Source organism: Dendropsophus ebraccatus, chromosome 15, assembly GCF_027789765.1.
Source record: "Dendropsophus ebraccatus isolate aDenEbr1 chromosome 15, aDenEbr1.pat, whole genome shotgun sequence".
Lineage (NCBI taxonomy): Eukaryota > Metazoa > Chordata > Amphibia > Anura > Hylidae > Dendropsophus > Dendropsophus ebraccatus.
Window position 1 is genome coordinate 17,942,924 of NC_091468.1, and position 23,674 is coordinate 17,966,597.

Genomic DNA, 23,674 nt, shown 5'->3' on the forward strand with positions numbered 1-23,674 from the left:
CCGCAACTGCGGGCACGCAATTGCAGTCAGAACATGAAACCAATGTTATTCTATGGCCCCGTTCACACGTCCGTATGTGTATACGGGGCCGCGATCCATGGCGCCAAAAAAAACGACATGTTGTAATGCGGACCGTTTTTTTGCGGCACGGATCGCTTGGGTAATGATGTGTGAACGTAGTGCTCCGTGAAGCACTGAGCACTACGGATACACATACGGGTCCGCGGCCACAGACTGCACTACGGGTGTGTGAATGTGGCCTTAGTCCTTTACATTGTGTATTTACTTCAATTATAGTGGCACTATAGTAACCCGATGGCACATGGTGCTGCCATGTGTTCCTACTCTGTGTCTGTCCGTCCTGGACGGCTCCATAGAGTTACATTATGCAGCCATCCAGGTCACATAATATAGTGTCCGGAGAGAAAATGCTGCATGCACACTTCTCCTGGCTCGTTCTCCTGAACAGTCACGGTCTGATCGATTGGACCCAGAACGATCATAACTTGTGACTGTTCTCAGGTACGCATTGGGGGTTATGTGAGGGGAACTCCAGCTATTTTATTTTTTCTTTTAAATCATCTGGTGTCAAAGTTATACAGATTTGTAATTTACTTCTATTTAAAATGTCATCTGGTCGGACCCCATTTAAAGGGAAACTATCAGCAGGTTAGACTAATTTAACCTGCTGATATGTCCCTATAGTGCACAGGATGCCGAGGATAAAGGTAAGTTTCATTCTGTGTAGTTACTAGTTATATCCTTAGGGCCCTATTCCACCGGACGATTATCGTTTGCATAATCGTTAACGATCTCAAACGACCGCTATTGCGAAAGACCTGAAAACATTCACTCATTTCCATGGAACGATAATCGTTACTTATGATCGTAATTGCTATAGTTTTTTCTTCACTATTTATTCGCTATTGCGTTCGTATCTATTGCGAATGACATAATGTCTTATTCAATGTGAATGATTTGCGAACGTTTTGCTAACGAGCAACGATAAAAATAGGTCCAGGTCTTATAAAGCGATCAACGATTTCTCGTTCGGTCGTTAATCGTTAACTGCATTTCAACCGAACGATTATCGTTTAGATTCGAACAATTTAATGATAATCTGAACGATAATTGTCCGGTGGAATAGGGCCCTTAGGCTAATGGGGTGGTTTGGAGAACTGGGGTAGGACTACCACCCCTAGAGCACCGATCCGCCCTAGCTGGCCAATTCCGTTCATATTCATAAGGAGTAACGGGCAGGACGGGGGTGGATCGGTGCTCTGGAGGTGGCTGACCTGCCCCCCAGTGCTCCAAACCACCCCAATATAAAACTACTTACTACACAGTCTAGTCTAGTCTAGTCTAGTCCTACAGAGCAGTCTATGAAGTTTGTGTTATCTACGTTCACTCCAGTAAGTACTCTGCGCCCTAGATCGGTCCATAATTTGTATTATTCAGAAGATGACAACTCGAGGACATGGACTAATTCCATGACGTGTAACCCATATTAACACCAACACGTTTCATTGTTAGTGATTTGTATTCAGGCTTCGCTTTCCTCTTCCTGCCATCATTCAAGTTGAGACATAACCGGTATCTAGGGGAAAGTGCTTAATGTTTCCACAAGAACAGCCCGTATCATGGGAGCGCACAGGAGCAGCACAGATTTCCAGCTAATAATTCAGAAGAGTTTGTCAGAGCTTCTCCTTGGCACTTGGCATATTTTTCTAGAGAATTCGGAGGGTACCATGGCACCAGGTCTAATCTGTCCAAAGACGTGACAGTGGAAAAAGCAATAACTCACGGCTTAAGGTCTTGGGAGCATAAAGATTTTATGTGCAACAGATGTTACGAGTGTATGAAGGTGAGTATTACTGCTAGTCAAACATGCACCGTTCCGCTCCCTATACACTCCCAGAGCCAGATTATTTGCTGAACTATGGTGCATAACAACTAGCAAACCATGCTGAGATTTAACCTCAGGACGGGTGAGGCCTCCTTCCCATGCATTAACCCCTTACCTTCTAAGTGCTGAAGACTGTCTAAATCACCGATTGACACTTTCACTACAACTTTATTTTACTGCCCCCAGTAAAGTTTGTTTTCTGAGTTTGCAAAAAAAAAAAAAAAAAAATCAACATGATAGGGGAGAACAAAGAATTACTACAAGAGCAAAAAATATAACGGAATAAGATCCACACTGCAATAGATGAAGTAGTTGTACGGTATTCTAACAAAAATCCGTCGCAGGCTTGGTCCACAAATCTGGAGGAGCCAGGGCTCCATAGGCTTAAATGGGATTCACATGAAGCCAGTTATTAGTTGTAGGACAAGTCTTGTAACATAAACTAGGGAATGTATTAGAAACAAGAGGTAGACTGCATCACACTTGGGAACCAAACATAGAAAAAGTCCACTGCCCCTCGTTTGGACTTTCTTCCCTTGGTAGTGATTCTCCATTGGATCACAGCAGAATAAGATAAAATGAAGATCAATTATCTTCTTAGAACATAATATATTGCATGGCAAGTAACAGTGACATAGGAATGGCCTAAATTGGTTTGAAAAGGGCTCGAAAAAACACAAACTGGTAATCACAAGTGGATGGTGATGTGCATTAGAACACTTAAAACAAGTTGACATTGGATTCTGTGAACAACTTTAGCACACACATTTCCAGCAGATGTCCTAACTAATTCTAACTTATGTGAATGTCGCATAACATGAAGCTAATGTCGTTTAAAAAGTATCAATGAAAAACTTTTGACACATCAAAAGTTTTCAATGGTCTGGGTCTGAGTGGTCAGACCTGTACCGATCATAAACTGGGAGAGGAACAAGTTGCTGGACTTCCTCTACCTGCTCTGTGTCACGTGATATCTGTCGGGCTCTATAGACTTACATAGGCAAGACAGAGCGGAAACAGAAGCACGTGACACAGAGCGATCAAAAGTTTTAACATGTCTCGATGGTGTCAATAGGATTAAAAATAAAGTAAACTTACAGCCCAGACTGGAGATGTAAATCCAAGAATTGCAGCTTGGGTTCCTTCTCCTACATAAGGAATGACATTTTCACCCAGACGTGTGTCCCGGAAAACTGCTCTCAAAATATTCAACGCATGAACCTATGGGTGGAAGGAGACAAAAGAGAGGTGAAGAATTAAGTGCAAAGTTGCAGCTGAGCTGAAGGTTTGTTACAATGTATCATATTCTGGCAATGTTCTCTCATCTAAAACTCTAAACTCTCTTTTCTTTTTTGGCTAAAATTGTGGCAAACCATCACTACCGAGCATTAGACCTGGAGGGGTTAGTGTTTGCCTTTTTCAATTACACAAGATTGATTTGTTTTTATATAAAACATGAATAAAAATCAAATATTAAAAAAAGGTTTACATAAATATGTCACCACCACTCTGCTTTAAAGTGTCACTGTCGTGATTTTTTTTTTGCAGAAATCAATAGTCCAGGCGATTTTAAGAAACTTTGTAATTGGGTTTATTATATTTTTATCATGAAAAAGCAGTTTGAAGCTCTCCCCCCTGTCTTCATTGTTCTCCTATGGAGAGAGCTAAAGAAAAGACCAAAACAGGACAACAAAGAGTTAATCTACAAATCCCTCACGGGATATCTCCTGTGACAGTCACCAGTGACCTGTCTGAGCTCGGATTACAGCTGTCACCCAGCTCCGTGCCTGTAATCCTCTGTTATCTGCTTTCTGCTGCCGGCTAACTCCCTCCTTCCTCCTCCCCCCTCCCCTCTCCCTAGAGCAGACAGGGGACGTCTCCTGCAACAAGTCACAATTTTCAGATTTTTCAGAGTGGATGAAAAAGAGGAAGGAAGGGGGGGTCCTGGGAAAAGGCTTTTTACATGCAGATAATGGCAGATTTGGCTAATAAACCCAATTACAAAGTTTCTTAAAATCGCCTGGACTATTGATTTCTGCAAAAAAAAAAAAAAAATACGACAGTGACTCTTTAAAAGCAGTGGTCTGGTTGGTGTATATACAGTAATACTATACACATTTATACATTATATTTACGTTCCCTTTATAAATCTACACTATCGATAAATATGTAAGTCTGACTACAGCTTTTAGAGCAGAGCAGTGGCCGGTAACCTAGACAACGAGTTGTCAACAAAGGGAGGAAAAGTGCAACATATTAGGAGTTGATTATGTTTTAACCTGAGGAAACCTACAAGTTGGGATGGGAACACCCCTTTAAGAACAAGGGATCCCTTGCTCCATCTGGCCTGCGTGCATTAGCCAGAGATAGCGGAGAAGTTGAACATGCTGTTTTACACAATTTCCATTAACCTCTGTGGGAGGAATGTATACAGCCTGTGCCACGTGCACTCTTTACTCAGTTCTCATCAAAGAAGTTGTCTGCACTAATACTCGGGGGCCTGGGGATGGGGGTTACATAAAAATATTAAATTATACCCAAATTCTACGGTCCCCTGCAGCTGCAAAACCAACTAACCCAGTCTTCCATTGGTCTCCCCTTCCTCCGGGTTGTGTGTCCTTCTAATCTCAGAGGATCTACCTACTTAGAGGATGGAGCACACAACTCAGAAGAAGCGGAGAAACTGGTGCAGAAGCTGCGAGGGATCTGAGGAGGTGAGTATAGTATGCAGTACATAGTATTTCTATCAGTCTTTTTTCAACCAAAACCAGGAGTGGAACGGGCAGGGCAAAATTATAATGGAACGATTTGCACAGCTTCTGTGTTTTCAACCCACTCCTGGTTTTGGTTGAGAAAACACTGACCAAAATACTGATGGAAAAACTATATTTTAACATAGCCTATGGCTGAACCCATGTTTTCCAGGCAGCCCTTGGGCAGCATTCACATTGTTTAGCCACTGGCATTTAAATGCCAAAACATCCGGGTTTGAGCATGCTCAAGATGTGTTCATCTTTAATTTGCAACTCTTCTATGTTCAGGGCCCGATCTAAAATTACCAAAATGCTGCAGTCACAATGGAAAAGTCAGAAATGCATGTGACCAGGACTTTAGTCCTTCTAAAGTATAAAGTGCACAAAAAAGAAACTTTTACTAAAAACAGTTACCGTATTTTCTGGCATATAAGACAACCTAGAACTTTTTCAGTTTAGAGTTTGGGATATACTCACCGTATAAGACTACTTAACTTCCAACGCAGACCAAATAAAAATTAATAAATAACATCAGACAGCAGCGAGATCTGAGAGTCAGAGAAGGAGGTACAGTAATACGAGTAGGATACAAGGGCAGTAGAGTGATAGGGGTGTGTTTTTTTTGGGCACAGCACAACCGTATCATTTCCTTTTTCCATACCCCGGGTGCCTGCAGCTTACTCTGCCCTCCATACGGGCGCCACATACGGCGGGGATGCGGACGTTTTTTAGCTCCCCCCACCGTATGTGGTGACCGCAGATTCTCCAGTCAAGTACCAATGTTTTTCAGCACTCACCCTATGAGACGACACCCGGCATATAACTCGACTAGAGATGAGCGAACCGGGTTCGGGTTCGAGTCCATCCGAACCTGAACGTTGGATAAAGCTCTAAGGTTGTCTGGAAAACATGGATACAGCCAATGACTATATCCATGTTTTCCACATAGCCTTAGGGCTTTATCCAACATCAGCAGCCACCGCTAATCAAATGCCGAACGATCGGGTTCGGATGGACTCGTGCATGCCCGAGGTTCGCTCATCTCTAAAGACGACCTCTGGCTTTTGAGAAGATTTTACTGAGTTAAAAAGTAGTCTTATATGCAGGAAAATACAGTATATAAAATTCCCTCAACATATATAAAAAAAATAAATCACCTGGAGTGATTATAGGATAACATTTTTGCAATTGCAACACACTCAGACTAGTGCCATAACGCCCGGATTAGAACTCACTTGTATGGGGAATTTTTCATATAAAATTTGTTAAAAGTTATTACACCAGGCAGTTCTTGCACAAGACGACGTATATATTTTTGCTTTTTCGTGTCTAGACATCCAATGAAAAAGCAGAATTTTATTGATGGCGTTCTGTGCAAATAAATGTAACGCTATTATGCAAGGTTTTCTAATTGATTAACAACTGTTTTTGCTTAAACCCCATATGCACATCCCTTCTCGCTGAAATCACTGCTTGGATCTGGGCCACGTATCTTGTTAATAAATAATTGCAGGCTTCAAAGTCATAATATATTATTACCGTCTTCCAGGACCCTGATCATCATTACCTAATTCTCTACCTTACCTGCGAGCGTAAAATATACATTAATTTAATTAACATAAATCAATCAGTCGTACATCCCAAATGTGCTGTCAGGCCGCTTAAAATGCAAACTAAAGTGCCTCAGGTGCTTCTGGGAAATAGCCCAGACTCTCGTGTAAGTTAAAGGAGTTAAAAAAAAAAATCTCAAACATGTGACGAGGATATTCATCTGACTTTAAACAAGTCTCAATAGGGAATTGTGTAGTTTCCAAAAAAAAAAAAAAAAAAAAAAAAGGCAAAAAAAAAAATGAAAGGCTGCAAAGACTGTAACAGATGTAGACATAACTGATCAAACATGCTTAAAGCATAAATATGCACGAGTAAACACATCAGAAGACAGCAGAGACTTCACGATAAAACTCAGAAATACGGTTTAGATTTCACTGTGGTTTGCAGAAAGTGAGATCTTGCTTCAAGATGGTCGTATAGATTAACATGCTAATGACATATGTCTTCTACTCGGAGCATTAACCCACTAGAGTACCGGTCGCACAGCGCTCTGTGTCCAACAGGTATTCAGAATACAAAGGAGTATGAACCATGGCTGTTTTCCCTAGATGTAAGCCCAATGTCTACAGGCAGCCAGGTCAGGTGGTGCACAATAACGTATAAGTGCACACATACCGGTGAACATCATTAAGAGGAAATAAACACAAGTTGTTAAATCAGGAAAGCCGGCATAAAGGACAATACAAGAATACAATAGCGGCAGTCATAGAGTCCTTACCTCTCCCCTAGGACCGTCTAAGGGCCAAGGCCGAGTGGGTCATTTCCAAGCAGCTGTTCTTGAATAGAACTCTCCGCTAGGCCAAAGTTTTCAAGAAACTCATTTACATCTAAGCAACAGCTGCTGCTGCTGACGTAAACGATTAAAGAGGAAAAACATAACAGTATAGGTGAAAGTATTCTTAAAAGAGAGAATTTACACCCTATAGAAGGACACTTAGGATTGCTATTAAAGAGACGGTATACCTACTGCGGTGTGGATATATAGCTGCCTATGAGGTGTGTGTGTGGGGGGGGATGCTCATCTCATGAATACAGCCAGTTTGGCTACTGGGATTACAGTAATAAGGAGACTGATCCACTTCCAGACTACTACAACATGTGTACAGGTAGTCTACATGCTACATTTATGTAGCGCTTTAACATATTTAAAGGTTTCGATCATGTACCAGCTTTCTCTTGTTTTCCCCAGACTATACAGTTTTAGATCTGTATTTAGATACCATCTTTGTAGCCATCTTTGTACCAGTTCTATTTTATCAATATCTTTCTGTAGGTGAGGTCTCCAGAAGTGGACACAGTATTCCAGATGTGATGTCACTAGAGCTCTATACAGCGGGATCACAATCTTCCTCTTCCTACTGGTTTTGCCACTAGCTATCTCAGACTTTCTTCTGAGAGGTTACCTAACATTATCTTTATTATGTGAGGACAGGGCAAACAAGGGGTCAAAGTCTGTGCTAAGGCCAAGACTCGCATATCCCAGGCAGGACTGCTGTTCCCTTTCAGTTGTGTACAGACCTCTCCGCCAGTGCTCCTCGCTGCTGTGCTGGAGTACCTGTCCGCTGAGATCATGGAGATCAGGGACAACAAGAAGCTCCAAATCATCTCTCATCACACAACGATGAGGAGCTCAACAAGCTGGGGTGGGCTGACCATCACCCAGAGAGGCCTCCTGCCAAACATCCACGCAGTGCGTGTGCAACCTTGGGACCCCCCACAATCTCCAAAACATGGCTCGACTCTCCGCACTGCATGGGGCAGTGGCTTGGTACACAATCTATGCAAGCTCTATTGGAGTACCAGAGATACCCAAGTACTCTTTAAATTAAAAGAGTGGCCCACTCTAGACCTGCTTACTCACTCACTTTCACAATACTTACTGGACACTGCCCTACCCAGTCTGCTGCCTGGTTCCATGATCGATGATGCTTTTACCCGTATGGAGACTGAAGCAGCTACTTCTGCCCACCCTCCTAGAAACAGACAAGAAACAGATACTAGAGATGAGCGAACCTGGAGCATGCTCAAGTCGATCCGAACCCGAACTTTCGGCATTTGATTAGCCGTGGCTGCTGAAAATTTTGGATATAGTCATTGGCTGTATCCATGTTTTCCAGACCACCTTAGAGCTTTATCCAACTTCAGCAGCCCCAGCTAATCCACTACGGAACGTTCGGGTTCGGATCGACTCGAACCCGGCTTGCTCATCTCTAATACCTACACTACCAAATTGTACAAAGCAATGAAAAAGCTGACCCACCCAAAATGGTGCCTTTTAAATGGAGCATCTTCCGCTGGCTATCCATGGCAGTATTGATGTAGGTAAACTTCAGCTTTCGGAACTACACTTAAAATGTTCAATTTTTGCAGATGATTTACTGCTCTCCATCACCTAACCACATACCTCTGTTCCTGCCCCCATGGTGATCATCTGTGAGTTTAGATTTTTCCGCAACTACAATCTCAACCTCTCTAAACATGTTGCCCCTTATAATATCCAGGAACCATCTGTCATTAATCTTTTACGCTCTAATTTTTTCTGTATTTGCCCAACTAAATCTTCCGAATATCTGGGAGTCCATGTCCCCTCTGACCCACTGCATGCCTAGGAACTAAATTTTGTCTCCTTAAAACTAGCCGGTTGAAACTGACTTATTCAAATGGGAATGTAAAGAATTCTCGTGGCAGGATCAATGTATTTTAACCTTTTCTCTCGCTCTTAGTATCTGGTTCAAACTATTTCACTGTTAAGGGCCTTTTACATGAGCCGATTATCGTGCAAAAAAATTTAAGCAATAATCTTATGGTATAAATGCGGCAACAATCAAACAATAAACGTTTGTTCAATGTCGTTGATCACATCTTTTGCATAGATACAAACAAAATAGTGCATATGTCTTCTCATGTAAACACCTATCATTTAAAAGAAAAAATTATCGCTTGTCACTTAAAGGGGTATTCCACTTAACTTTTGATATGTTGCTGGCCATGGTGAGACTAACAATTCCTTCCATACATATTATATATTCAGTCTCCTTCCCCCAGTTCTCAGCTGCTGCTTTCTGTTGAAAACACAAAAACCTGTGTGAGAGCCTCTCTCTGTCTTCTCTTCCTCCCCCCTCCCTTCTGAGACGAGTGATATAAACAAGTCTCTGGCTGGCTTCATCTACAACACTGTAGCTTCTCTGTAATGCTGGGAGAATTAATCAAAGTGAGTTCATTAGCAACTTAACCTCAGAATATCCCTCCCAGCCTTACAAAGAAGTTACCATGTTGTAGATAAAGCCTGCCAGGAGCTTGTTCACATAATATGTTTTAGAAGAGAGGGGGAGGAGGGGGAGACAGAGAGAACACTCAAACACAGATTTTTGGGTCTTCAGCAGAAAGCAGGAGCTCAGAACATGGCTCATTGGGAAGGAGATAAAAGGAAGTCAAGGAGGATGGAAGACACAAAAGACTGGTGTGTATTTAAAGGAAAAGTCTGGCAAAATTTTTTATTGACGTATTGTATTGCCCCCCAAAAGTTATACAAATTACCAATATACACTTATTATGGGAAATGCACATAAAGTGCCCTTTTCCCTGCACTTACTACTGCATCGAGGCTTCACTTCCTGGATAACATGGTGATGTCACGACCCGATTCCCAGAGCTGTGTGGGCTGTGGCTGCTGGAGAGGAAGATGGCAGAGGGCCACTGAGCATCCCCCTGCCATCATCCTCTCCAGCAGCCACAGCCCGCACAGCTCTGTGAGTCGGGTTGTGACATCATCATTTTATCCAGGAAGTGACATCACCATGTTATCCAGGAAGTGACATCACCATTTTATCCAGGAAGTGAAGCCCTGATGCAGTAGTAAGTGCAGGGAAAAAAGCAGTTTATAAGTTTTTCCTGTAATAAGTGTATATTAGTGATTTGTATAACTTTTGGGGGGCAATACAATACTTTAATAAAAATTTTCACCAGACTTCTCCTTTAACAGTTCAGAGTGTGGTAACTATTATTCAAATTCATATCGTGGGTTGTAATAATTTAGTTGTGGCTAGTGTAATGTTTATTGTTGATTATTTACATTGTATTGTATTTTTGTTGATATTATTTGCCTATTTCATACCTTCTTATAACAATTATAAATTATAAAGGCAATTTCTCACACTGACAATATATGATTTATTTTACACTAACTATTGTATTTTATTTACTGGCCTAACCTTGAATCTAGACCCAGTAAGAGGATGGAGTATATATATGTATTATCTATATTCTAGGTAAAATGACATATACATAATAATTCTCACACCATGACACTCACACTTTCTTCTGAGACCTTATTCTTTAAATTAGCGTGAGAGAGGCCACTCATATGGTATCATATGATATACTGCCTAATTTTACGATCTTTTGGAGATGTCAAATCTTCTTTCACAAACTAGTTAAGAAAGAGAACTAAACAATTCTTCACTCTTATTTTACAAATCCCCCATGTCATGCACAGCACAATAAACCAATGATTAAATGCTAACCACAGAGTATAAGGTACCAACCCAAACATTATTGGACAGTACTGCATCTGAGCTGGAACAATGGTCAGGGAACAATGAAATGCCCATCTGTCAAATTGTGGATGAAAGTAATGGGCCCAGTACTCACTATGACAGGTATTTATCTAATGAATCAAAAACCCTACTACTCTCTTCTACGCCTTCCAGGTTCACTCACTGGGCTTCTTACTGCTGTGACAACACTAATTTACACACTATACAAAACCACCCGTTTAAGCCCCCTATACTCACCTGATCCCGCTTTTGGATCCGGTCGGGTCCCGGAGATATCAGCTCCCGAAGCCCGGCGCGCGCGCTCACAGGAGAGTCCGACGCTCATAGAGAATGAATGGGGAGTCCGATGCTCCGTCATCCTTTATAGGCATCGGACTCTCCTGTCAGCGCGCGCGCCGGGCTTCGGGAGCTGATATCTCCGGTACCCGACCGGATCAGGAAGCGGGACACGCGCGGGATCAGGTGAGTATAGGGGGCTGTAACGGGGGGTCGGGAGCATGTCACCCCGTCACGGGGGGGGAGGGGGGTGAAGAGGTCTCCTTTAAGGACTTTCTCTTTGCTTCTCCATTTTTATATGCTGAATTACCTTCATGGCCAATTCTTCATCACCATTACCTAAAGGTTATTACCATAAGCTTTACCTATTTATTCCCTACATATTTTCCACTTATATATGTTGCAGAGAAATTAAAGAACCAGGGATTTGATAAAATCCAGAGAAATGAATAAATGATCGCACCGTTCCATCATTTTCCTAGGGAATTAATCAAATCACTGACCCCTTTTAGGGAAATGATGGAATGAACTCTATCATTTCCCCTTGCGACATAGAATTTGCTTACCATATCGTCTCTCTGCTCCCCCCAGCCTGTCCGCTCTGTTCCCCGTCTGCCTCCATCACCTCTCTGCTCCCCGTTCTGCTCATTTCCCCTGCTACACGCCTCCTGCACCCCAAGCCTGTCCACTCCACTCCCCATCCATCCTGCTTCCACATGCCTGCCGTGAGGTGTACCTCTCTGCTTCCCGTCTGCCTCCGGTCCCTTCCACCCCGCCCTGCAACATGCCTCCTGCTCCCCGTCCACCCCAATGCCGTATGCCTGCCGGGAGGTGTTACGCTGGGCTCCCCTTCCGCCTTCAGTCCTGTCCGCCCCTCCGCCTTATGCCTGCCAGGAAGTTTGCCTCCCTGCTCCCTGTCCACCCGACATATGCCTGTCGGGGAGGTGTGCGGTTCTGCTCCCCCATCCACCCCGACGCCATATGCCTGCCGGGGAGGTGTGCCACTCTGCTCTCCCGTCCACACCCGCGCCTGCCGGGAGTTCCCGTCCGCCCCGCCGCCATATGCCGCCTGCTTCTCTCACTGTTCTTGCAGTAGTTCTACATCAGGGGTGTCAAACTAAAAAAGACAGTGAGCCAAAATTAAAAACTTGGACAAACTCGAGTGCCAATCCTGATATTCATTGAAGCACACAAGCAGCTTATCTGGAACTTTCAGAGTGGTGTGCAGCGTTCCTGGCACTGTCAGAGCGGTGTGCGTCAACAAGCACTTTGTACTACAATAAATGATATGATAAATCCCCCAAATGGTTTTCCATATAGTGCCTTACATAGTTATAGTGTTCCATATAGTAGCCATCCCCCCCACTATAGTGTCCCATATAGTAGCCAACCCCCACAATAGTGTGTGTCCCATATAGTAGCCAGCCCCCACAATAGTGTCCCATATAGTAGCCAGCCTCCCACTATAGTCCCCATGCAGTAGCCAGCCTCCCACAATAGTGCCCGATGCAGTAGCTAGCCAGCCGGCAGGATGGCATATATATAGGAACCGTATCAAGGGGTTGGGTGGGTTCGGGAGCCGTCTAGGGGTGACAGGTTCCCGGTGCACATCGCAACAGATTATAGTATGGGTGGCTCAGAACACTGCCCATATTATAATCTGTTGTGGTGTCCTATCAGCGGGCCAGCTCTAGGAAGTCAATTAATTTCCTAGGCGGGCCAAAAATAATGTCGTCAGAGTCTGACATGACTGTTCTACATGTTGAATGCTTACAGGTCCATCCCTGCATCATTGGCCCATGTGTGTACAGCTAAAGGATCTGAAACTTGAGTGCTCAACTCCAACAGGAATTGGTTCTAACAGTAGCGGTCAACCTTTACTTGTTTTCATGTATTCAGTAAAGAGAGCACAGCTGCAATAAAAATATTGTTCTAAGTTACTATGAGTCAGTCGGTGTTAATTTCGATCTAGGAACATTAGGATATTTTGGGAAGGGGTCCTGAGTCTGGTAGGTTCTGAAGCCTCCATGTCTCGCACAAATTAAACTGTTGCAACCAAGCATTTCGAGGATGGACAGCATCATTCCCCTCTACATATTAGAATACAGTGTTTCCAGATCTGTACAGCTGCACTCTGTGAGGTCCTCACCTAAATAGATTACATTGGATAACTTCCTAACTTTAGGTTTGGAAAATACATCTAATGTAATGTAAGTGGTGATCAGTCAAATAAAACAGAACATTCCCAAAAGCCTCAATGTTGCTCAATAGAAAAAAAAAAAACTTCTGTCACCACCATCAGATGTAAGTATATACCAGGTCGTGGCTATCAATTGGGCTGGAATAACATACATGAGAATTTAAATTCATTAGGAGAATCAAAAGAATGGCACTTATTTAACCCAATGAAAACCCTTCCAGACTTCTAAGAGCCATAACTCTTTTTCCTTCCACAAAGCCATATGCTGGCTTGTTTTTTGCAGGTCCAAACGTTCTTTTTCATTGCACCCTTCATTTCACGATATTAGGCTCACTTTGTGGTACTGTAGTGACACAGCCGCACAATGGTAAAATTTGAAGGAAAATGCAATTACGACAATTTGGGTACCATTTCTACTCTACATAGGCGCGCCGGTGTCTGTTAAAATTGTAGTGCTAAGACTGAGCATAGTCTCGATTAGCTTACATTATCATTCATGTCGTAAGACTTCTTACTGGTTTGCCTGTTTGTTGAAAATTGTGCAATAGGGTTGATATTCCTGGAGGTGGAATATGGAAAATGATTTATCTCTGCTAGATATGTGGTTCAAACAAAGGGAACTGCAGTTCAGTGTTTCCAAATATAAAATAATGCACTTGGGGAGGAGGAATCCTCTATCCAAGTATCATATCAGCAGTACTGTGTTGACAAAGACTGCAGAGGATAAGGAATTAGGGGCAGTGATTTTTGACAGCCTTAAAATGAGTCACCAGTGCAACCAGGCAGTAGGGAAACCAAATCGTATGATGGGCTGTATCGCTCCATAGGAATTAATAGAGCAGCAGGTTGTGTGCCGGATTTACATTGAGAGGGGTTTTCCCGGAATACCCCTTTAAGGATTTGAATCTGTATAGTCTGGAGGAAAGAAGGGAACATGATCAAAACCTTTAAGTATGTAAAAGGACTAAATAAGATTCAAGAGGGGAGTGTTTTTAGAAAAAAACCTGAACTCAAGAACTAGAGGACACAGTGAGAGGTTGTTGGGGGAAAGATCAGAAGCAATGTGAGAAAATATTACTTTACTGAAAGAGTAGTAGATGCTTGGAACAAAATGTGGTAGGTAAATCTACAATAACTGAATGTAAACCTGCCTGCAATAAACACATATCTATCCTAAGATAATAAGAAGGAAAATACTAAAAGGGCAGACTAGATGGACCCAGTGGTCTTTTTCTGCCGACAATCTTCTATGTTTCTACTAGGTAAAGAAAAAGCTACCTCTGAATGGTGATATCAATGAGCTGCTTTGTATATCCTTCATCCCAGCACTACAACACTCTTAGGATTCTCTGTTTGCTATCGGTACTTGAGGACAACCTTAATTACAACCTTTCAAGTCCATACTAGTGATGTAAGGTAAGATGTAAGATGCTACTTTATCATGATTTGGCAAGACACCATATTCTCCCCTATGCCTTTACTCCATATCGGGTTTTCTTGAGCAAAATTTAAGCCACATGGAGGCTGATTATATGCCTAGAGCATTTTATAACCATTGGATTGAGGATCTATGCTAGAACTGTAATATTAAGTGCATTACCACAAGGCTGCTCAAGGATGATCAAGTTTGACTAACACCACCTAAATATCAGCGGCTGAAGAATTTGCATGTAGCCGTAGGGAGTCCAGGAAAACATGGACACAACCTATAGCCGCATCCATGTTCTCCAGGACTCCCTAGGGCTGAATCAAACTTCTTCAACAACCGTGTCGAACGATCGGATTTGAGCAAGTTGCGCTCTAATACTGACCTAATCTAAATCAATGGGAAAGTCAAGTCAAAATGTGCCACAAATACGCATCATTTCTACAATCCATAATATAGAATTTTGCCTTTTTTATACTATAGTCTGAACAATACTGCAGAGATCTAGAGCTTGTAAATTGCTTTTGTATTCCTATGCAGCGCTCATGTGACATATCCTAGTATGATAAGTATTAAAAGCGTGGGGGTTAAAAAACACATCATAAATATAAAACAGCTTTGGGCAGATCATCAAAGTTACCGTATTAAGATATTCCTAAAAACATTCCCTATTTAACAAGAGATGGCAGATAAATCAAAAAGCCCTAGCGTTTTGTGAAGATATAAGGGTAGACGAGATCCTATTTATAAGAAAAAGTGATGTCATTGAGTAAAGCTACGCAGCTCGCACCCCAGCCAGAAGTGATTGAAAAGCCCCCGTAGGCCGTATCCGGACACAGAGCTGCCAGTTGGATGGCGCGGGTGTAAAAATGAATTTTTCTGTCATTCTTGGACCTGAAACACTGAGTTCTGGGATCAACCTTTTCATCTGCTCAGTGATTTTGCAATGGATTGTCAGTAACCACAGTAACAGTTGTAAAGTTATATATTATGCCCTTTGTTGAGAGAGGCCCGCTGTGACTCCCGAGACTGTGTAATATCACCATCACCTGTGGAATTGTGCTGTTATTTCCACTCAAGTCACTCGAAGGCATGGCCAAGCTTATTAATTCCTTCATAGTCATCTTCAAGAGGCCTGCCTTGCTGTTCTTAGGCTCAGATGCCAGCAGGGCCTGTAGAGAAGAAAGAAAAGAAAAGACGTTACCAGAAGGGCTCAATTGGCACAATTTTACTTTAATTGCTAAACGCTCAAAGTGACGGTCTCACTAGATAATAAGAGAGACTATGGGAAAATCTTTTGTAGTTAAGATGTAAAAGCTGTTTTGTTCTTTATCATCTGTTCAAAAAATTTTGCATCATTCTAAAGGGAAACTGTTTTCATGAATTTCTTTAACAGGAATAGAAAGCAGCAACAAAGACCGTCTCTCTCTCTCTCTCTGGAGGACCCACCTTGTGAGTACTTGTGAGTACTGAGAGTACTGTGTTATACTTGAATTCACCAGTGGTGGCACTGCAGGGAATTCGAACATCCGTTGCCAGTTTCCCCCTTGTAGACTACTCCTTCATTTATATAATGCCAACATATTGTGCATATTTCTTCACAAACATCGCCATCTAGGCTTACAATCTTTATTTCAAATGTTTTGGTTTTTTTGAGCGTTTGGAGAAAACCCATGCAAACACAGGAAGAACATACAATCTCCCTGAAGATGTTGGTATAGGTGGGATTTGAACCTGGAACCCCAGCGATGTGGGCTTGGGGGGGGTCACGCTTACCCTGCTATGTGTATGAAACCAAGGTGGCCCCATGTGAGAGAGCAGGGAGAGAACACACTTGCACTTTTGTCTACAACATATCAAAAGTTTTATTTATCCTGACAGTACTTTAATGGGGATCTATCAACAGGTTAGTCGCATCTAACCTGCTGGTAGCCCCCAATATCGTCAGGGACACTGAGGAGGAAGGTATGTGTCTTACCTTCCTCCTCTGCACCGGTAACGCGCTGTTAATCGGGGTAAAGTCTGCTCTGAAGCACCCTCAGGAGCACTGCTGCTTCATCCGGCCCACCCCCTACAGTATTCCTAACGGTGCGGACAGGAGCGGACTTTACCCCGACTAACAGCACAGGACTGGCGCCAAGGAGGAAGGTAACACACATACCTTCCTCCTAAGTGTCCCTGGCGCTATAGGGAGCTACCAGCAGGTTAGATCCAATTAACCTGCCGATACACAAAAACACAAAAAATGCAACAGTTCACCGCAATGGCAAGATACAGACCCACTACAGACATGAAAATAGTTAAAAGCAGCCCCCCAACTTCCAAAAAAAACTTCCACAAAAATAATGAGGCTCTTGGTTACCATTTGAAAATGGTGTAAAGTACCCCACCACGTTACGGTGGCCTCATACACGGGACAGTCCTACACTGTACTATGGCCTCTCCATGGCATGAAATAAGCCTATGCTCTGGCATGCAAGATCCGTCTTATACCAGCAAGAGTAATTACACCACCTGTGTGGGACAGATGGAGTGCGCGACCAAGTAGAGGAAGCCACTCCCCCATCTGGAACACAGGAAAAAAAAAAAAAGGACAAATTTGTCCTTTTTTTTTCTGTAACCTGCTAATAGTTTCCCTTTAAGAAGGGGCTGCATGGTAAATGCTAGTGAAATCACGCTTACACACAATCAGATACGGGTTATGCTACGTTTACATGGAGCGATAATTCGCCCAACCAATCGTTTAACGATTTTGAAGCAACGATTTGGTTTTTATAACGATCAGCGTTTAGACGAATAAATCGTTAGAAAAAGCATAAGAAAATTCATAAGAAAAATCTTTATTGTGATCGTTTTTAAGATCGCTTAAGCTCATCTTTTACATAGGGTAAATCGGTGAAAGACTATTTACACTAAGTGATCTGCGAATTTTCAGCGGATGACAAACGATGATTAAAGAACATGTTGAAAGATCAAAATGAAAGATTTCTCGCTTGTCGTTTGTTTGCTTTGTTTACACGGTACGATTATCGCTCAAATGCGATCGTTTATGCGAAAATTCGAACGATAATCGTTCCGTGTAAACGCAGCATTACTCTCTTGCGTCTTTATACTTAGTCTACCAATTTTACTTATAATTTAGGTTGTCTAGTTTAGGAAATTCTGCTTTATTGACAGGGGTCCTCTGCTCTGTCCAGGGCCCTCATCTTTATGCTTACCCTTGGCTAACCTTTGGAGAACACAGACAGTACTACAATTTCAATGGAAAATATTAAATGTATTCTTTCTCAATGTATTCCAAAAGCAGTATATTTCTTTTGGAGACTGAGAGAACATACAAACCCTTTGCAGATGTTGTCCTGGGTGGGATTTGAGCCTGGAATCTAAGACACTAAGCCACCGTGCTGCCCATAGATTACAGAAGAATCCTGGGGATACCAGCAGTACGACATTCTGTAACAAAGTTCTTCACTTTTTTTTTTTTTTCGTTAGTGCACAAAAATAGGTTTGGCCAAAGTGGACAAGTCTCTTACACATAATAAAAACATTTGGGCACAATTACTCTGTATTTATTAGCATCGGACCTGCCCGTTTCTCTAACCATACATTTGCTTTGTTTTTTTTCAGCTCATCAAAAAACTAAATTTACGCTTATGGAGAAGTACATACGAAGAGTACAGTACTAAAATACTTTATCCTACAAAAAGCAACTGCCCCTATACAAGAATACCAAAAAAAGGACTCAAATGCAGGAGCTTGGTCAAATGAAGAAGCTCCATTTCACAAAGGACACAACTTGGTTCTATTGTCTTACACTACCCAGGTTTCCACCAGACTTCATTTTCTATGCCACGACCCTGGGAAAAGTACCCGCTCAACTAATCAGTGACTGCAGATGTGTTCCGCCCCAGTGACTGACTGGCTAAGCAGGCATTCCGTCAAACTGGTTGTGACATTGCAGGAATGATAGCTTTAGGAGGCCAATGGGGATCAGTGATTGGTGATGCAGCGCTACAGGGTTGGTTATGTATACATTCTTAATTATGTTCCTACACCCCCCTGACTGCACTGTATTTTTTGTGTTTGCTGTAATTCCCCTTTAAAGCCTCCATGAACATCAGATTACATTCAATAGACCCCTACGTTTAAGATGGGTTCTGTTGTCAAAGTATTCTTTGGTTGGAATATTTACACACCGATGAACATCCAGGCTCATGGTTAAAATTTCAAATGATCATTTTTATTTTCCAAGCGGATACCATGGTTCCATGATTCCTTGTCTCCTGCATATTACAGAAAAAAATAGACAAAAAAACCTTTTGGCAAACATCTAAGACCAGCAAAAATCAGAGTAAACCTAAACTTGACTTAGAAAACAACCTGGATTTTTATTCTGAACACTGAGTACGTGACACTCTACATGTTCAATCACTTTTCTAGATCAAATGCCCTTTGATTTTGTGATTTCTAGATAGTCAACATATATACGTACAATGGCGGCTTTGTTTGAAAGTCAATTAACTCATGAATAAGCTCAATGTAGAAATTGCATGAGAACCGAAAATCCGAGCTGACCTCTTTCTAGGCATGGGGACAGACTGAACGGAGCTCTGTGCTCTTAGGATCAGAACCGTGCCGCTCATGGTGACACATGCTATGCGGATGAGGATTCAAGCTAGGCTGCAGGCTTCAACATGCACATTTGCATGCAGAATATGTGAAATGAATTATTAAAAAAAAAGTTATGTAAATTTATTTTACACATACTTTTTAATAAAATGTTCCCCCATCTATTCTGCTGCTGGAATCCTGTACGATCAGCAGTGATCTGTGGAAAATAAGACAGAGTTCTCCACTTCCTTACAATGCCACCACAGATAAAATATACTATTACACAGAGCTCATATCATGTAGAAGCAACTAAACACTTTGTGTACTACGTTAGGGCTACACATTGGTTCTTGGTATTATCACAGTACATACTTTATTTTAAGGGGGCAGAGCACTAGGATATGCCATCATTTTAAGTCTGGTAAGAAGAGATGAGCGAAGCATCCGTCTAAACGGAGCGATTTGTTTAATTGGCAAGCGGCTTACCAGATGCCGCCTTTCAACTTCCTGTCCTTCTCACAATTAGGGGAGACTACAGAGACTGGACCCAACCATTAAAAATATGATAGCAAATGCTAGTGATCAGAGATATGGAACCCCCTAGACTCTCTCGCTACTCCACGCCTACCCTAATTTACTCATAATTTCAGCATTAAGGTGTTTCGGCATTTGTCCAATATACAAAATAGTACTTTATCGACAGGGGTCCCCTCCTCTGTCCAGGACAATCATCTGATAACCTTTGGCTAACAAAGAGGATGCTTCAATTTGAAAGAAACTATAAAACCTATGCTCTCTACAGTGGTGGGGCTGTAGAAAAATTGAAAAAGTACAGCCCGGTTCCCCACAGATTACTTCTACTCAATGATGAACTTAGAAGCAGAAAACACTGATAAAATTGGTGGAAGACACCTGCAGTAACCATAACCTAAGCTTTTCCTCATGAGCCTCTGGACACTTTACCAACATTAAATTTTCTACTAAATATATCAGTCTTTCGTTCCCAACCATGGTGAGATGCGCTGTGTGCTTGCACATTTGTCTGCATAGAAAATTCAATGCTTCTTCTCAAAGCACTGGGACTCCATAATAAATATGTAGAAACAACGTACAGCAACGCTCCAGAAACCAAGTCCTGGTTGACAAAAGCCATGGTTTACAGTCTAAGTCCGTCTTTCACTCTTTCTCAATGTACGGCTAAGTAATAACCTCAAGGCTATAGACGACGAGCCTTGAAGAGGAAATCTTTCATAACAGGAAACGGGACATGCCAGATACCATTTTGTGCCGTTATATAATAGAAAGTGTTAACTAAGCAAATAAGAATCTTATAAGTACTGTATGAACAAATACCTGTTCTTCCACTAAACATTATCACCCTGTTGGTTTAGGATATCATGCCATGAAACACAGACAAGCGCCAGCGCAAGTCACAGCACGGCAAATAAATGAAGTCACTTTTGGCCCTGCAAACAATGGAGGAATCAATCCCAGGCTTTGGCTTATAGGGGGTAGGTTGGGTGTTTGCCACAAAAAAAAAAAAAAAAAAAAAAGTCCCTGTATGATGGAAACATACTGTAGGTTGCAACTCAATTAGCATTTCCACATATTAACTTCTAGAAATATCAATGTTAGATCGAATACTAGAATAAAAGGATGTGCGTCTATCAAGATCATTGTGGGAAAAATAAACAAAAAATATACAAAAATAAATTAACACATCCAAGGCACAAATCAAAAAATTTTAATGTTCGCGACCTGACTGTCCACTACATCACTAAAGACTTGCATTATGACACTGTCTGGGGCATGTAACACAGAGCCAGAGGGAGAACATGCTCAGGGCGCACTTCTCCCTATCTGTTCCAGTGATCAGTTGAGATCTAAAAACTCAGACCCAAACTGATCAACTGATCCCCGCAGTGAGCGGGGAAAACGCCTGTCCCAGCTGATGGACTGGCCGCTCAACCAATCAGTGACTAGATCGGCATCCTGCCCTAGTCACTGACTGGCAGAGCAGACCAGCCCATCAGCCAGGTTGTGACGTGTCAGCTCCGGAGATCCCGGAGCCCAGCGGGGGTCCCGTGGCCGGTCCTGCTGCTCACCACGTGCACGGAGAGAGGTAGGGTAAAACTTGTAAACAATTTCCCTCCCCTGCTGGATTTTAGAATACAGGATGTTTTTGATTCATCCTGGAAGGGGGAAACATTCTTCTTCTAACCCACAAAGGTGATCGGAGTGGATCAGCTACATCTACTGTGTTGTTGAAAATGTCCAAAATCCCTTGATGGAACTTTCCATCTGCTAAATTCAAGTTCTTAGTGGAGTTCAGCCCTTTGTACATATTTTTATATTGCATAGATAATTTATACATTATTTATATAGGCTGATCGGGTCTTGAGTATAAAGATACAACCTACTGTTTTTAAAAGCTGAATGTTTTCAGCATGCTTTATTCAGCAGCAAATATAACTTTGCTGAGCTATGACACCACCTTCTGTCAACGTGATGATCCTGCGTTATCCACCTACTGCTTTATGATTTTCAGGGCTCAGTAATCGGATATCAATATTTATTAATGCAATAATCAGGATCTGACCATTGGGCTTCCAATAATTCAAGGAGGAACAGGCTGCTACTGCAACTTATATGCAGTGCTGGGTTAAGATAGTGACAGTGCAAACGCTGCATAGTGCATTTCCTTTGCTATCATCTATCCAGGCTGCGTGAGCGGAGATTGCTAAAAAATAGGGAGTGAAATGCGCTACTCTACACTTCCCCCACTTTGTGTGATTGGTGAAACCCTGGCCGAGCAAACTTGTTCTTGTAACTTGTCAAATGTTTTTAGTTTAACGACAGTGCCCATTTTAGGTGACTATAGATAATAGAGAGAAGTAGGTTGATGTTGATGGTTGAACAACTGCTAAACAAGCTAAGTAGCCATACACATTTCAGTTTATATTGGCTTCACCCCGGCAGTATATAAAGGTAAACATACACCTAAAATATCTGTCAGCAGCGATCACTCCTGATCCATCCAGATTTTTGAACTTTCCACTCTGCTGTTCATTAGTTCACAGTGAAAAGATGAGGGGTAAACGTCCCCAAATTTTTGCTAATGAGCACTGGCAGCTTAAAACAAAAATTTTTAACATGAAATGAAACTTACGCCAGAGAGACATGTCAAATATTTTGATAGGTCAGGGTCTGAGTGTTTAGACCACAACCAATTAGGAAAATGAGACAAAGCAAGTCCACATGCCGCTTCCCACTCGTGTTCTTTCCCAACCGGGTTGGCCCCATAGACTTACGTTATGTGGCTGTCCAAGTCAAATAAAACAGATTCGGAAGAGAATGTGACTTTTTCCAGCTCATTCTCCTGCTCGGTCACAGTCTAAACACTCAGACCCTGACCGAAAAGAACTTTTTACATGCCTTTGTTTTTTTTTTTTTTTAATGACAGATACCCTTCAAGTAAATCACTGCAAGCAAAGAATTGCACCAAGTTTATCACAAGGCGCACATACCATAAGGATGCTAAAACCTGCCATAGATTATACCTTGAATTTATAGTAAATTTATAGTAAATTTGGCCTGCAGGGACAGCCGGGACCTCTATGCCAAGCACTGCTCATTTGGTCAGTATTGCAAAATTTTTGTACAAGCGAAAGATGTGCAACTTATCCCAGGTGAAGACTTAACATTTTTTTCCCCAAGTAACAACTTCTCCTTCTACAGAAGATGACGATGTAGGATTGGTTAGCTAAAATAATCATTTGTTCTACAGTTATACCCGACGATTGAGCCTATAGTCCACGTTAATACACTTGCGTGTAACTAGCTTCATGTAACTTGGCGAACACTGTAAATAGTTTGCTTTTTCCTATTATTTCCGATCACACTTCAAAAATCCAAAAGTCCTGTTGCTGCTGTAAAAAGAAAAAAGAAACCTGAAATATAACACTTAAAATCTACCATCCTATCAAATTCTATATGGAGCCTGCAGAATAATGGACCCAACTGGTACTCAGCAGCTATGAAGGTGAAAAAAAAAAGCTAATTTGATAATTCTGAAAAATGCAGCTCGACAGGCGAACTTAAAAACCATTGTCACATACGGTTACAGCAGGAGTATTGATGGTGAGAAAAGTTCCCGACCTTGGCAGATTCCAGTTTTACGATGCCTATCCCTTACAGAGATAGGATTTTGTTTGGCAGCCAGAAAATTATGTTTTAATTGAAACAATAAATCCTTGTTTAATGCAACCAAACGTCTTTGTTGCACCTTATCTCGGGGCAGAAGGATTGGGTAAGCTGAACAATGTCGCACAAAAG

General features: G+C 42.0%; 1 protein-coding gene across 4 annotated transcripts in view; it reads right to left on the minus strand.

Moving 5' to 3' along the window:
- Positions 1-23,674, minus strand: part of THADA (THADA armadillo repeat containing) — a 480,068-nt gene that overhangs the window by 331,068 nt on the left and 125,326 nt on the right. For all 4 annotated transcript variants that reach the window (XM_069954790.1, XM_069954788.1, XM_069954791.1 and 1 more), the window contains exons 24-25: positions 15,778-15,900; positions 3,005-3,127 (exon numbers count right to left, since the gene is read on the minus strand). In XM_069954790.1, the coding sequence (XP_069810891.1) occupies positions 3,005-3,127; positions 15,778-15,900 (246 nt within the window). The remainder of the gene's footprint in view (positions 1-3,004; positions 3,128-15,777; positions 15,901-23,674) is intronic.